The sequence below is a fragment of the Balaenoptera ricei genome, chromosome 9, assembly GCF_028023285.1.
Source record: "Balaenoptera ricei isolate mBalRic1 chromosome 9, mBalRic1.hap2, whole genome shotgun sequence".
Taxonomy (NCBI): Eukaryota; Metazoa; Chordata; class Mammalia; order Artiodactyla; family Balaenopteridae; genus Balaenoptera; species Balaenoptera ricei.
In genome coordinates, this window is record NC_082647.1 from 44535862 (window position 1) to 44550770 (window position 14909).

At 38.1% G+C, this 14909-nt stretch overlaps 1 protein-coding gene across 9 annotated transcripts in view; it reads right to left on the minus strand.

Annotated features, from left to right (window-relative positions):
• Positions 1–14909, minus strand: part of BBS9 (Bardet-Biedl syndrome 9) — a 713234-nt gene that overhangs the window by 325573 nt on the left and 372752 nt on the right. For all 9 annotated transcript variants that reach the window (XR_009504851.1, XR_009504850.1, XR_009504853.1 and 6 more), the window contains one exon: positions 9243–9425. Coding sequence is in view for 3 of the 9 variants with exons in the window: in XM_059932716.1 (XP_059788699.1) it covers positions 9243–9425 (183 nt within the window). In the remaining 6 variants the exon portion in view is untranslated. The remainder of the gene's footprint in view (positions 1–9242; positions 9426–14909) is intronic.

The following is a 14909-nucleotide window of genomic DNA, read 5'->3' on the forward strand; positions in this document are numbered from 1 at the left end:
CATTGGGGAGCCAAGTTCACTCACTTTCTTTATGTCATGTTCTTCCTCTGTACCATTTATTTACTGGTTCAGTAGGAATATAAAGCAAAGGTAAGGTAAAATCAAAGCTGGATGGCCACTCTCAACTCTCTTCGAAGCAGAACCAGTCCTTGGGGTCTGGTCTCGTTCACCAATGTACAGATAAGGAAACCAATGCTTAAAGAGTTCTGTAATTTGCCTAAGGATGCCCAGCTAGTTAAGTATTTGCTCTAAAAGGGATGTGAACCCCGGTCTGACATAATATTCTATTCAACTGATATACCACCATTTGTATTTTCCAACTATTAGCATTTAGGTTGCTTGTGGTATTTCATAATTATAAATATAAACATTACGGTACTAAATGGATTTTAGTTTACTACTTTCAGTGCATTAACTTAGATTACTGGTGCCCAAGTGTTGGATTAGTTTTATGACCCACATTTTCCTAGAGGACTCTCTGGAAAGACTATATCAGAAATAGCTGGGTGTGTCTATTTCACTACATGTCTGTTAGTAGTATTTATTACCAAATTTGACTAAATCAATAAAGGTGAAGTGTACCTAATAGCTGTTTACACTTGCATATATTCATTACTGGTAAGACTGAAAATTTTTATGTTAACTGATTTGAATTACAGGATATGTGAATGAATATATGTATAAATATTTATGTGTGATGGTCTGGCTATCAGTTTACCTATATCTTTTACCATCTGTACAGGAAAGATCAAGTTTTCTCTTATAGAATGCCCCAAAAATTTGAGGTTGCTTGCAAAAAAAAAAAGGAGTAATTCAACATGGAAATAGCTTGCTTCCTTTTTTAAAAATGACTTTTAAAAAGCTACACAGTTGTTGGAGGACAATCTGTAATTGTGTGAAACATTATGAAAGTAAATGGGGTATCAAGCAATCCACGGATCTTATATCCGACTATATGCTTAATTTAAGCTTCAATTCTGTGGGGATATGAAAGAATCTGTCCTTAAATTAGAATACAAGACAAGCACATAGACAATTTTTGAGTATAAAATGAGAGCTAAATTATGTCATACTCCCAAGTGAAATTCACAAGAGAATGAAAGCCAGAATAAATAGGGAGGAAATGAAAATTGATCTGCCTCTTAAAGAGGGTAGATAGAAGGGTAAAGAGAGGACACTATTTTAGGTGAGGGAAAAAAGCTCTATTAGCCCTGCTTGATGGAAAGAAGTTGTGTATCCATGGAAAGTCAGCTTTCCCAGAACAAAGTGGGGAAGCTGGGAAGTCGCAGAAAAGGAGTTTCAGAAAGAAGATATAGTGGAGCCAAGTGACTGAAAGTCCTGAACGCCTGGCACTGGAACCCAAACTCGACCAGGGGCAAAGAGAGCCATGGAAAGCATGTAAGCAGATGTGTGACAGCAGAGCAGTGGGCTGAGTCTTGCAGAGATGTGCAGGGCAAAACGTGGGTAGAAAGGCTACTTCAAATGCCACCACAGAAAGCCAGGTAGAATAACAAGGACGCAAGCCAAGGGGGGTTCCCAGAAACATTTCCAAATGAACAACCACCGGCTAGGGTGACTGACTAAACCTGGAGGTGCAGCTCTGCATGTGGTTACAGCGAAGAGGGAGCACCGGTTTTAGAGGAAAGAGTCACCAATTTCCAGGTGTACATTTGTAAGAGAATGCAACGTCCCAGAAATGGCAAAATCATCTCTTTGTAATTAGTAGACTCAAATTAGGCACAGTAACGGTATTTTAAGGAAATTGAACTAAGTAAATACACTTCCAGCCAGGAATCAAATTGGTAAGCATTATAAGGATGGCGATGATCATTATTTTCCTCACTGTGGTAGCGTGATTTTTACTTATTTTACTTATTTATAATTAAATCACACCTTATTTCACAAAGGATCTCACATACAGTGAGAGTGGAGCTTCAAATAATCAATTCTTTGTTCATTTACTTAGTCTCTTTATTCTTAAATGCATGAATAATACTAAATGTGTCCGTTAAAGCGCTGTTTCATATTTGATATACATAAGGAAAGATTAAAAAATTACACGTCACCACCTGTAAATGTATTCTACTTGGCTCCTATTCTGATGTATTTCAACTATTTCAATTTTTAAAACTGCAAGCAGGTCATCAGAAAAGCTCTGAGATACATTATATTCAACTCTAGTCAAGTATTACATTACATAACACCAGTTGCACCTAACTAGCAACAACACAGAGTATGTGGTCACTATGAACATAAAACTAATTCTTTCATGTTTATCTTGCTGGCTAAGATCATGGGAATTACCAAAATATTTACTTTCTGCACTATGTTCCCATAGACAGTTATAATTGCGATGATACTTTAGCAGTCATAAAGGCAGGCTTGATACTGACACCAGACTTCCTCCTTTTGTTTGCCTTTTAAGAAAAGGTCATTAATAATAGTAATGATTAGCCATCTCAGTCATCACTCAATCCAGACAGGCAGCACAATGGCCCTTGCATCAAATCTGACCTGTGACGTAGAAGTCTTTAAGCCTTGTAAGTGAGTCTTGATAAGTCCCTCCACACAATAGGATTTCCTATTATAAACATCTGTTTTCTCACATGAACCATGTTGAAAATGTTAAAAATAAGTTTCTCTTTCCATATCAGTTTGTAAAAGGAATAATCAATCAAAAAGTAAGGCTGAAGGTCCAAATCTCCTTCCCCCACTGATGTAAATTTCCATCTTAACTTTCCCAGGGGATTTTAAAGTTCAGTACTAGGGAAGGTAACTATTAAACCCCTAAAGGACACAATAAAGCTTTTCTTTTTTCAAATAGCAGATAACAGCTACTAAAGATATTCAATGCACTTGAAAGAAAAGAAAAAGGCAAGATGCTATGCAACGTGCCAATATTCCTTCCAACTCTAGGATTGTATGTAATCAGGTCCCCAAACCAGTGCACTGTTGCTCTTTTCTTTAGAGATTCCTCTGGAATCAGGTGGAACACATGAACATTTAGAGCAGAAGAAGTCTGAGACAGCCATTTGGAAATACCAGCACTGCTTCTCCTTATTTTCCTGCCATCTGCGGGACTTCATCGTACAGAATCTTAGTCATCTAAGCTGTTAACTAGGAAAATAAGAAGCAGATCTGTATAGAGATTAGGAAGGGCAAAAAGGATTCATCCACGTACCAACTCCAAGGGACAGTAACTACCTAGAGTGCTGTATTCAAAAGGATTCTGAGGCCATGGTGTCAGCTCAACAGGAAAGAGTCTATGATGATTATAACGTCTACCAAGGCCATATGAAGGGGGAGTAGCAGCCCCTGTGCCAGATTCTTGCCTCTCCTTTATGCAGATGCACACATCTCCCTAGAGAAGTTTCTTGTTCCTGGGAGAATATATGGTTATTGTGAAAATGACCAGGCTGATCCCAGAATACCAGAAATAAGGGCTGCTAATGCAAACACCATGGCATCATTTAATGTCAGTATCCTACCCTGCTTTCACTAATTTGTTAAAATGTGCTTAAGTTATTAACTCAACTGAAAAAACCCTTTCCCTCTTAATGACTGATAGTGTTATGCAACAGAAACTTCTGCAATGATGGAATATTCTGTATCTATACTGTCCAATGTGGTAGCCACTCACCACATGCAGCTATTGAGCAGTTGAAATACAGCTAGTGTGGCTGAGAAACTGAAATTTTAATTTTATCTCATTTTAATTTACTTAAATATCAATTTAAATAGCTACATGTGACAAGTGGCTACCATATTAGATAGCCAATATGTTTACAACTGAATATGACTAGAATATGTTTGCTTGTAATGTTGAAGTAAATCCCCAAAGGATGGGTACCAAGTCTATTCGGTTTATTGAGGTATGCTAAGTGCCTAGAACACTGCCTGAAACATAGCAGGTGCTCAATAAATATTCATTGAATGAAAAAATGGATAATAAATGAACTGGATAAAAGATTTTTCCTCTTAGGCCAATCCCGAGGTATGTGTAGTTTTGCAGCTTTTGGCTTCTATACAGCATAATGAGGGGGAGATGTGTGTAATATCACAATTAAATACTCTCTCAGGCTCAAACCAGTAACACATTGACCTAAGTAGACTTACTTCGGTAAGTCTAAGGAGACTGTATTTTCCATAGAGCTTCAAGTGGATAGAGGGTCAGTAGAGGCGTATTTAAATTCTGCACTGAGGATCCAAATACTCTGAAATATCCTCAGAAAAGTAAGAAAATTCATTTTAGAGTTTCCCTAACAGGTACTCTGATAGAACATTATTTTAGGTAAAACTTCTCCAGCATCACAGGAAGACAATAGGGATAATACTATATTATCAAATCCACCGATAGAACTATGTTTATGACCTCTTTTTGGAGACGCCAAATAAAACATTTAACGTTTTTCTTAAAGTGATAGGGAGTATCCCTACAAAAACACATTTGGTATATATAACTTTCAGCAACTTAAAAAATCACATATAATAGTCAGCAACACCAGCATTTATTTGCCTTCCAAAAGTACTGAGAAGTGGCAAAAATGGAAAAGTGTTACTAAAGAGACAGATCAAAGAAAACACTGATGAATTCTGTTCCAAATGGGATGGTATTTTTTTTAATACTGATAATATAGTGTGAAGAACACTACCTTTCATTAGCAATAATGAATTCTAAACATTTTTGCTTTGTGAAACCGAGGCTATTAAGAAGAAAATATTCCAGAGTTGACTATGGTATTTAGCCTGTCTTGTGACACATGCCATCTAAATAACAATACAACAAACCATTATGCAGTGCTGTTTGAACCGTAAATAAAACATCTTCTGAGCACTTTCTCTTACCTCTCAATACTGTGGGGACATCTGACCTTGAACTGAGAGTCTCTTCTGAAAATGTTGCCCACATGTCTAAAGTTCTCCCTCTCACAATGTATTCTGCCATCCACCCTCAGCCAAACCGTCTAAATTACATTCAGATTTTTGTGGTATCATAATAACTTCAATATGGGATATATTTCAACATTCTGGTCAGAGACTCCTTTCTTCCCCACCTCACCCTCCTTCCAAGTTATTTCAGGTTTGCATATTTCATTTTCACATCTCAGCGGGATACCCATCACATAACATTTATTTGTGAGGTCTAAAGGCATGATGTGGAGGATTGTGAACCAGCATGTCAAAACCACATACTGCATGAGTACGTCTTAAAGAATGAAAAAGGATTCCTTTTTTTCTCAAGATATATAAGCTGTCTCAATAGTATAAGTCCAAAGTGAATACCACAACCTAATTAAAGATGAAGAGTATAACAAGCAGTATTAAAATGTCTTTTTTGATTCATTCTTCTCCAAGTTATGTTTTTATCAAATGTCCTGTCTCATTAATGACTTCGATAGACATAACAAGTATACACACCTTCTAATCTCACCAAATTCAGAAGAGAGTTGAAGTAATTTTTTCTTACATGATTTGGGAGGTATGACAGTAGAGAATACAGAGGCAGGGTAGAAAGGAGCTTTGAGAAGATGCTAAGTCCATTCACCTGCCTACAGGGATGAGCATACTTACACACTCCTGGCGAATGAAGCTGTTTTTAAAGATCTCTGGAGTCAGAAATACCACAGTCTCTCTTGGGACTCAATTCCTACATGTGAGAATGTTTATTTCTAGGAAATTCTTCCTTTGGGTCTAAGCATGCTTCAGGGCCAGCTTCAGAAGCATGCAAGCTGTGTAATTGCACAGGGCCCTGTGCTCAGTTTAGTGCTTTGTTGTCATCATCTTGAAATTCTTAATAATTTAATCTTTGAATTTGTGTTTTGTAAGTGAAGTCTGATAAGACAATGAAGCATGTGTGAGAGGGGAAAATATGTGCAATATGCATGCCTCCTCCCTCCTTTCCCCCCATTCACATACAGCCCCATAGCTCAGAATTCCCGTGGCCCCAGGATGAGTGGGAGTTCACAGAGACTCAAAGTAAGCAGGAGGAAGGCCTATTCTGTCTAGACTGATTAAGCAAAGGAACTGACAGCCCTGAGAGGCTTTTCATTTGAACCAGAACTTGTTTTGAATTAAGAAAGAAGGCAATAGATTCAAAGAAACAGGAATGACTAAGGAAACCCACTACACTCCTGTTACTTCCCTGTATTAACCAACCACTTACACTGAAAATGATAACATAGAAAGAAAGGGCAATAGAGTGACACAGAGCTCCTTTCCCTTCAGTCCTTCCTTACTCAGCAGGAAGCTGAAGGTAGAGAGTGTTGGTAGATGTGCACTGGTTAAGAAGTGAAATAAAGACAGTTAAGTTTTGTGCAGCAATTCTGCAGTTCCATGAGAACAAAATGCATATGAGCTACAAAATACAAGTTGCATATATTGTATAATTGTGGCAATTCTTTGAATTTTTTTTTATTTAGAACTACATAAATAAATAGCAAACAAAAATACCACGATGAGAGAGAGACTACAGAAACTAAAAAGCTATGTGTTTAGTACCTGTTTTAACAGCACTTCAGCATTTTTTCCTACTTTTTTGAACAAGGGATCTGCATTTTCATTTTGCACTCAACCTCGTAAATTATACAGCTGGCCCTGCCCTGCTTCCTCATGCTCCAGACTCGATCCACTGCATCTGTTCTGCCAAGTCACCTCTTGTTAGCTTCCACCCTTATCTCCATTCATTCACCCCAACAAATATCAACTGCGCTATGGTCAGTCATTGTGCCAGGCACTGAGAATATAAAAATGAGTAAGATATAATTCCTGCCCTCAAGTGTAGTTGAGGAGACAAATCACCATGAAAAGGTAGTAATATCTACCTTGCATGGCTTTAAGTGAGGACTATAAATAATACACATAAAGTAGACAAACCACTAGTAATGATGATTAGCACTCTATCCAATTATCACATTTAATTCTTATTACAATTTATTGGACAGCTAACGTAATTGTTTCCATTTTAGAGCTACAGAAGCAGAGATTTAGATCAGCTAAGAAACTTGACCAGAAGGACTTTGCTGGAACCAGCACCTCAAGCCACCCAAGTCTTTTTGACTACTAAATCTGAGTTCATAGTGATAGTGATAGTTAATATTCTTATTAATATAATCTTATACAGATGGCCAAGAAGCACATGAAAAGCTGCTCAACATCACTAATTATTAGAGAAATGCAAACCAAAACTACAGTGAGGTATCACCTCACACCAGTTAGAATGGGCATCATCAGAAAATCTACAAACAACAAATGCTGGAGAGGGTGTGGAGAAAAGGGAACCCTCTTGCACTGTTGGTGGGAATGTAAACTGATACAGTCACCATGGAGAACAGTATGGAGGTTCTTTAAAAAACTAAAAATAGAATTACCATATGATCCAGCAATCCCACTACTGGGCATATACCCAGAGAAAACCATAATTCAAAAAGACACATGCACCCCAATGTTCATTGCAGCACTATTTACTATAGCCAGGTCATGGAAGCAACCTAAGTGTCCATCGACAGACGAATGGATAAAGAAGATGTGGTACATATATACAATGGAATATTACTCAGCCATAAAAAGGAATGAAATTGGGTCATTTGTAGAGACCTGGATGGATCTAGAGACTGTCATACAGAGTGAAGTAAGTCAGAAAGAGAAAAACAAATATTGTATATTAATGCATATATGTGGAACCTAGAAAAATGGTACAGATGAACCGGTTTGCAGGGCAGAAATTGAGACACAGATGTAGAGAACAAACGTATGGACACCAAGGGGGGAAAGCGGTGGGGGGTGAAGGTGGTGGTGTGATGAATTCGGAGATTGGGATTGACATGTATACACTGATGTGTATAAAATTGATGACTAATAAGAACCTGCTGTATAAAAAAATAAATAAAATAAAATTCAAAAAATATATATATATAATCTTGACCATTCTATTCTTTATTTTCTATTATTACAGTGTACATTTCTAGCTTCTCAAAGGTCGATTTTAGCTGTAATTTTATCAATCTAAAAATAATGTGTACTCTAAAATTTTTCTGATTTATTTTTACAGTTTTGTTAAGGATATAAAATATAGCTTGATTTTTTTTTTTTATTCTGACAACCCTTTGACCCAACTGTAGAAAATTAGATTCAACTGACAAAGCTTGTGATTTTCAAAATCATGTTCATGACTTTGTTGCTAAAATACCATATACAGGTTAAAAACATGTCTTTGGAAGCAGACAGACTTTGGTCCAAATTCTGGCTCTACCACCCACTAATTTCAGAAAGGTACTTAACTCTCAAAGCCTAAATTTTCCCATATGTAAAATAGGGATGAAAACAATACCTTAACTATATTATAGGTCCTTGTTTAAGATTAAATGAGATAATCCTTGTGAAACACTTCAAAGAAAACATGGTACCTAGTTAACACCCCAAAATTTTAGTTTTAGTACTATTATCTTTAGTACCATGTTTTCACATCTGTGTTTAAAAATGGATCTGAAATGACTTTTTTGTTGAAACAGTTTCCTCCAATACAAAAATATAAGTTCAAGCATCTCTGATTTCAAAGAAGTATATTATTTCTTTGTAAATAAAAGCATGCATTAACGGCACCTGGTAGTCACATACCTCAATGATTCAAAGCATCTAAGATGTTTATTTATATCGTCCTTCACCAAAAACTCCAAATGCATACCCCCATTTTTTCCCTTTTTGTTCTAAACTGCCTATTCAAAGGATCAAGAGTAAAAGAGTTTATAAACTACATATAAAGAATTACATAAATGTAACAAAATATCCCTGTCATTCAGCAAGGCTACCTCAGTTCTCTCTAACCCTTGAAGTGACACTTAAATTTAAGAACGTTGAGCAAATTAAAATGGCTGAACTGTTTTCTCTCATGGAAAAGGAAAGGATTAGATAATCTGAAGGTTTACTGCCATCACCCTGGCGGTCAAATGACTGTTTCCCTGGCTTCTAAGTGATTGAAGAGTATATAAAAAATAGACTGGATACCACATAAAAATGGACTATATACCTATTTTTTTAAATAGCTGTAGAAAAAAAAAAAAGGCCTTTACTTGACATTTTTATTATGGTTTGAAGAAAAGGAAAACAGGATTTGGGTAAAAAAACAAAACAAAACCAAGCTTTCATTTGATACCTTAGAAAACATGATAGCCATGTGATATCTTCCTAAAACCACAACCTTTTTCAATAACGGTGGCTGTTACCACTGCAGGCTTGTGGGTCCTTACCAGTTCTTGAGTGTCCTGCTGCAGTGGCAGAAATGCTGCTTCCAGGATAGCAATCTGGTCGGCGCTAAGCTTCTGCCACAGCCCGATCAGCAGAATCACCAAATGGGTGGCACTTTTCAGCCTGGTGAATGACTGGAACAGATTGTCTTGGTTTTCCTCTACTGCATCTGCTAGAGCGATTACCTGCAGAAATTACAAACTTCAGTTAGGGATAATTTCACAATTCTTGAGCCCTCAACAAATTACATTTGGCACACTCTTGTTTTTCTTTAAAACAACTTCATGAACTTTGTCTTCCACAAACACAAGCTATGTTGAGTAATAAAAGAGTTATCATTCATCTGTTCGCTTCCTTCTTTAAAAAAAAAATACCCAAAGTAATTCCAAATCCATATGGCCAAGAGATGAAAATATCCACGAAATCAGCTTAATGGGGACATTGTTCAGTGTCTGCTTCACCATCGATTCACCTTCTACAATATATGATAATATAAGTAACCTCTAATACAGTTATTACGGTCATCATTACCAGTCACAGAGATTGATCAATTTAAAATATTCTTGATCAATTTAAAAAATTCTTATCAAAGTAACTGCATTTACCTTGGAATTTCAAATAACTTCATAATACCCTTTTCAGAAAATAACTGTCTTCCTCTATTACTTTTTACGTGGTATTGGAATATCCAATATTTCTTTACTATATTTAAAAGGTAGATAATGTTCAAACATTTGACTAATCAAGCAATGTCATTTTTAACACAAATGTCAGGCACCAGCCCACAGGGACCTGAAAGAAAAAAATGTTCAGGGTGTGTTAGCTTTACAATGCCTAATCTACTTAGGATAAAACTGGCAGGAGTGAGTAGAATTGGCTTTTTTTTTTTCATCCTCTTGAATAATCCTGTGGAAAAAAGAACTAAAGTAACAACTGGATAGAACATTGAAGACAGCCCATTGGTGTTTTATTTTATTTTAATGTCTTGGTGAACTTTGTGCTCCTTAAAAGTAATGAACTGATTGGCCCAGAGGCTCAAGGCACCTGACAGCCCCCAGAACTGGAATAGCGAAAGCCGGGGCAATGTAAGCTCCTTTCTACAAGTCCCCACCAGCTTGAGGGCCTAGAGCTCAGGTGAGTTTCAGAAGCCTAGTGCAGATGATCCATTTGGTGATATTTCACGGCTTACTGACACTGGCCCAAAGGGCCTATTAAAAAATCATCAGTCAAACAAGTATAGTCTGCAGCTGTGTGGTCTCCCAAATTCCATGTAGGAGAAGGGCTGTAAGGGGACAGTCCTCAGAGTATCTGGGAGACACTGGAAAAGAGATGTAGGTTAGAGAAAGACAAAGCACCTGAAGGCCCTTGCCTGACAATGCCTGGCAAACCAGGATTCCTTGCCACTTGCAGGAGTTATGAAAGGCAATCACAATGCACATTCAGCTCTAGAGGGAGCCCTGGGCGTTGGGACCAAGGTAAGCATTAACAATAAAGCACACTGCTTACTGAGTGCCTACTACTGTGCTACTTTTCATTTGCATTCAAGGGTACATGATACCCTATAGCCCATGAGGATCTTATAATTTGTTGGACAGGAAACATACATACACAACCAATTAGTGGAAAGAAGCATTACTGTAATAACGTCCTTATTGTGCAGCACAGAAAGTAAGTGTGAAAGAAGCTAGCTAAGGGGCAGATTACTATGGGCCAGAGTTAATATCCCTGGGGCCTCTTTTATTCAAATGAGGCTTGGAACTCATCCCTTCCCCATTACTTCAAGAAGTCCCCTCGAAGAGATGGAGAAGTCACTTTCCTTAAACCAAAACACCTGGAATCATCTGCTTCCCCAACCCTCACCATGATTACAACTGACTCCTGTTAAAAATCTAAGTTTAATTTCATTTTCTTCCTGTGAATGTTATCAATTAAGCCTCACTGTGGGGGCCATCATATTATGACACAGATGCTTATTGTCAGTAAGTCCAAATCATACAAAGACCAAGGTGATAAACACCTCCTGAATGCCAGAGATGTGCAAGAATTTGCAGGAAGCACTACAGGGAATTCAATGGCAACAGAGATAACCTCCACCTTCAAAGAGTTTATAACGGAGAAAGGAAAATAGGTCAAGGAGGCAAACACTGACAATATAGGGAAGACCCTATAGACTACTAAGGAGGAGAATACCACTAACATTATGATCATTATGTTAATAATAATAATCCCTCCAATTAATTGAGCATGAACTGTATGCCAAGCAATCTGCTCTGTGCCATACAGGTATCAGTGCGTTCAATCCTCACGCCTCCACTGAGACTTAGTTGGCAAGATCTCTGTTTTATAGATGAGGTCTCTGAGGCTCAGCAGATGTAAGCAATGTGCCCAGTACTGTACATAGGGTGTGCCAACTGTGTCTGTGCTTAGAAGTGCTCCATGCTTGGTTTAAGGCCCTGTTGTGTCTGTCTTGAAAGTCTTCATAACTTTATTTTTGAATTTGTGCTTTGTAAGTGAAGTCTATAGGATAATGGACCATGCACATGATCAGAGGAGATATGCTCATTAACTCAGAGAGTTAAATGCTCTTACATTTGCATTTAAAACTGGCATTGCACAATATAAAGATTAATCATAGAATTCATGCTAACAATTTAAAATTTTAATTTTTCCTTACTTGAAATAACATTAAATAGGAAATAAAAGCACCACCAGAAGGTGTGAAAGAGAGACCACTGAAGAAAGGAAAGAACTTTATATTTTAGTAGCTGTTTCAATAGCACTTTCTTCTACCTTTTAACAAGGGCCCTGCATTTTCATTTTGCACTGGGAACTGCAAATTAAGTAGCCAGTTTGACCATCACCTAGTAACGAGAAACCAGGATTCGACTTGGAGTCTCTCACTCTGAAGTCTGCATGAGACCTGAAGCACCTTATAGGTTCGGAGAAGGACCTAACTACTAGTGAGTGTGGAGGGCCTTGGGAAGGAAAAGGTGGAAGAAGCAGCAGTGGCCACTGGACCAGGCTCAGCCAGCTCCTACCAGCTCAGGAGAAAGGACTGATTATTCAGTTTTCAGGAATTTTGTGAGCCAGTTGTTAAACATGGCCATTGCTAAAAATTAAATTATGTAAACTTAAAAATAAGTTACATGAAAACAAAAGTAATAAATACTCAAAACATATTACTTCCTAATTATTTTACTGTTATCTAGGCCCTTGAGGTTATTTATGCCTGTTGCATCTGTATGTTGGCAACACTCTGCAATGGTGAGCTACTGCCCATTTCTTCCCAACTCCACATTCAGTGACCTCATGCTAGAAGCTTGAAATCAGCCATGGTGGAGGTATTTACAACATGCAAATCAACAAATGTTATAAAGTTAGGCTTCCCACCCACCCTGCTCCTCCCAAATAGCCAGTTGGTAAATATTTACCAGCATGCCACTGAGAAGAGGTACCTGAAATTTGTCCTCAAGAACAGATATTGGGTAAGGGGGCTTTAAAAGTGAAGGACACAACCTGAGCAAGTGCATTAAAGCGCAAATGTAGAGGCTGCTTGTTCAGGAAGGAGCAAATATTCCAGTTTGGGAAGAGCATTTGATGAGACAAAAAAGGTCACCTGGGCAACCGTTGTAGAGAAACCAAAATGTCAAGGTGAAGAGTGTGCAGGTACTGGAGAGCCACAGAGTATTCTGAGTATGGGCGTTATCTGATGGAGGCTGTGCTCTAAGTAGCCATCGGATCACAGCAAACATTTAGAGCATTTGCTGGGACTTAAGTGAGGCTTTTATGCACGTTCCTCACTATCAAGGGAAAATTCTTACTAAGTGTAACAGCATGTCAGTTCGTGGACCCACCCAACTTGCTAAACACAGCTGTGGTGGAAGAATGACTTCTCAGTGAGACAGCAGCCCAAGCCACAGGATCTTTCCTGAGCAAGACCCAAAATACATCAATCCTGGAGAAGCATCGTTTCTCTAAGTTTCAGTCTCGCTGGATATATTTCTGTGCCATTGTGGAAAGAGTCTGCTATCCCCAAATGGTCACAGAAATTGGAAAGAAATGGGATAAACAATTCCTTATGTAAATTACCCCCAAGGAAAATCTTCCTGACCTACTGGCCAGCATGAAATACTAAACAGATCTCCATGTTCTCAATTTAGTTTTACACGTAATAGCCAAGTTTACTTTGTTCTCCACAAGAGCCAAATGAATTTAGCAGAATTAACATAGTAAAAAGAGATGGAAAAACTAGACCCATCAAGACTTAGGTCTGTCTGACCAGGGCCTAGAGGATCTCGCAGCTCACCTGGAACTGAGAAATGAGGCCAACCAGCTGCTAGGGCTTACATTTGAGGGACAATGATTTTTCAGTGCTCATCACTGGCTGTACAAGATGTGTGTTCCCTGGTGTTCAACAGAACTACAGAAAGGGAGAGGTTTAGGAAAAAATAAATGCTAACGATTTCAAGCACAATGTGTTGATGGCCTTTGTTTTGCTTTTTCAAATTGAAGGATTACAAATAAAATGGAGACCCCAAAGGACATCTCTATCCAACTGCCATATCAATTGATGCCAAAGTAATGAGGCAGAGGCCCAGGGAGCTGCTTGCAGGAAAACGCTCAACTCATAAAGTGAGTGTGAAATTAATCCCAAATACTTCCAGCTGCCAAGATAGGCTCTAAAATTGGTCACAGGAAAGCAGCAGCAGCAACAGCAAAGTAGACATGAATCATACTATGTGAAAACAGACATGTCCAATTTCTTCCCCTAAACTTACCATCGAATCTGGCTCCCAATCTCATGTATGGCATACAGAACCCCAATACATTGCTGTTTAGCTGTCATTTACTGAGCCCTGACTGTGGGCCAGGCACTGGGCTAGTGCTGTTACACTCAGGTTATCACTTGGTCCTCATGATACCTTCTGAGATGAAAATCGTTGATCACCTTGGCTCCCACTTCCAGCTGAGGAAACAGAAGCTTAGAGCTCTGATGAGCTTAATGCTCAAATGATGAGCACACTGCCTGTGGTAATGAACTAGGGCAGGGAAGGACCGGGATTTTAATCCTGTCTTCTGATTCCCCATTGGGTGCCCTTTCTTCTCACTGATACACAAACGTATACAGTTGGCTCCATAAAGTAATCCAGTGGATTTTTATCTTGATAATCAAACAAAAACACTGAGGAAAAACACTACTAATATATTGTAGCAATAACAGGTATATGTGCTTTACTTAAGTTTTCCCATTGTTGGGGCTTTTAACATAGGTTGAAATTTCCAGGTTGGTTTCTGCCCAAAGTTACAGTATAAAGGAAATTAGTTCATAATTTGTAAAGGATGGGAAGTTAACATAGTAAGTTTTTTTCTCTTAACAAAGGGAATTTAATTATGTTCTATATAACTCAAAATTATGAAGACTAGAAAACAGCTATTTCCTAGGCCTTCTCCTTTAGTGAAGCTACTTTTTTAAAAGGAATGATTGATTTATTTTCTATAAATCATAGAGTACAATGTTTTCCGTGGTCTGAGCAAGTTGATGGTATATAACAATAATTGTTAACATTGTCTTAGGGCTTTCTAGGAGCCAGGCACTGTGCTAACGTCCTTACAGGGATTCTCTCATTTCACTCTCAAAACAATTCTATGAGGTAGATACTAGTACTGGC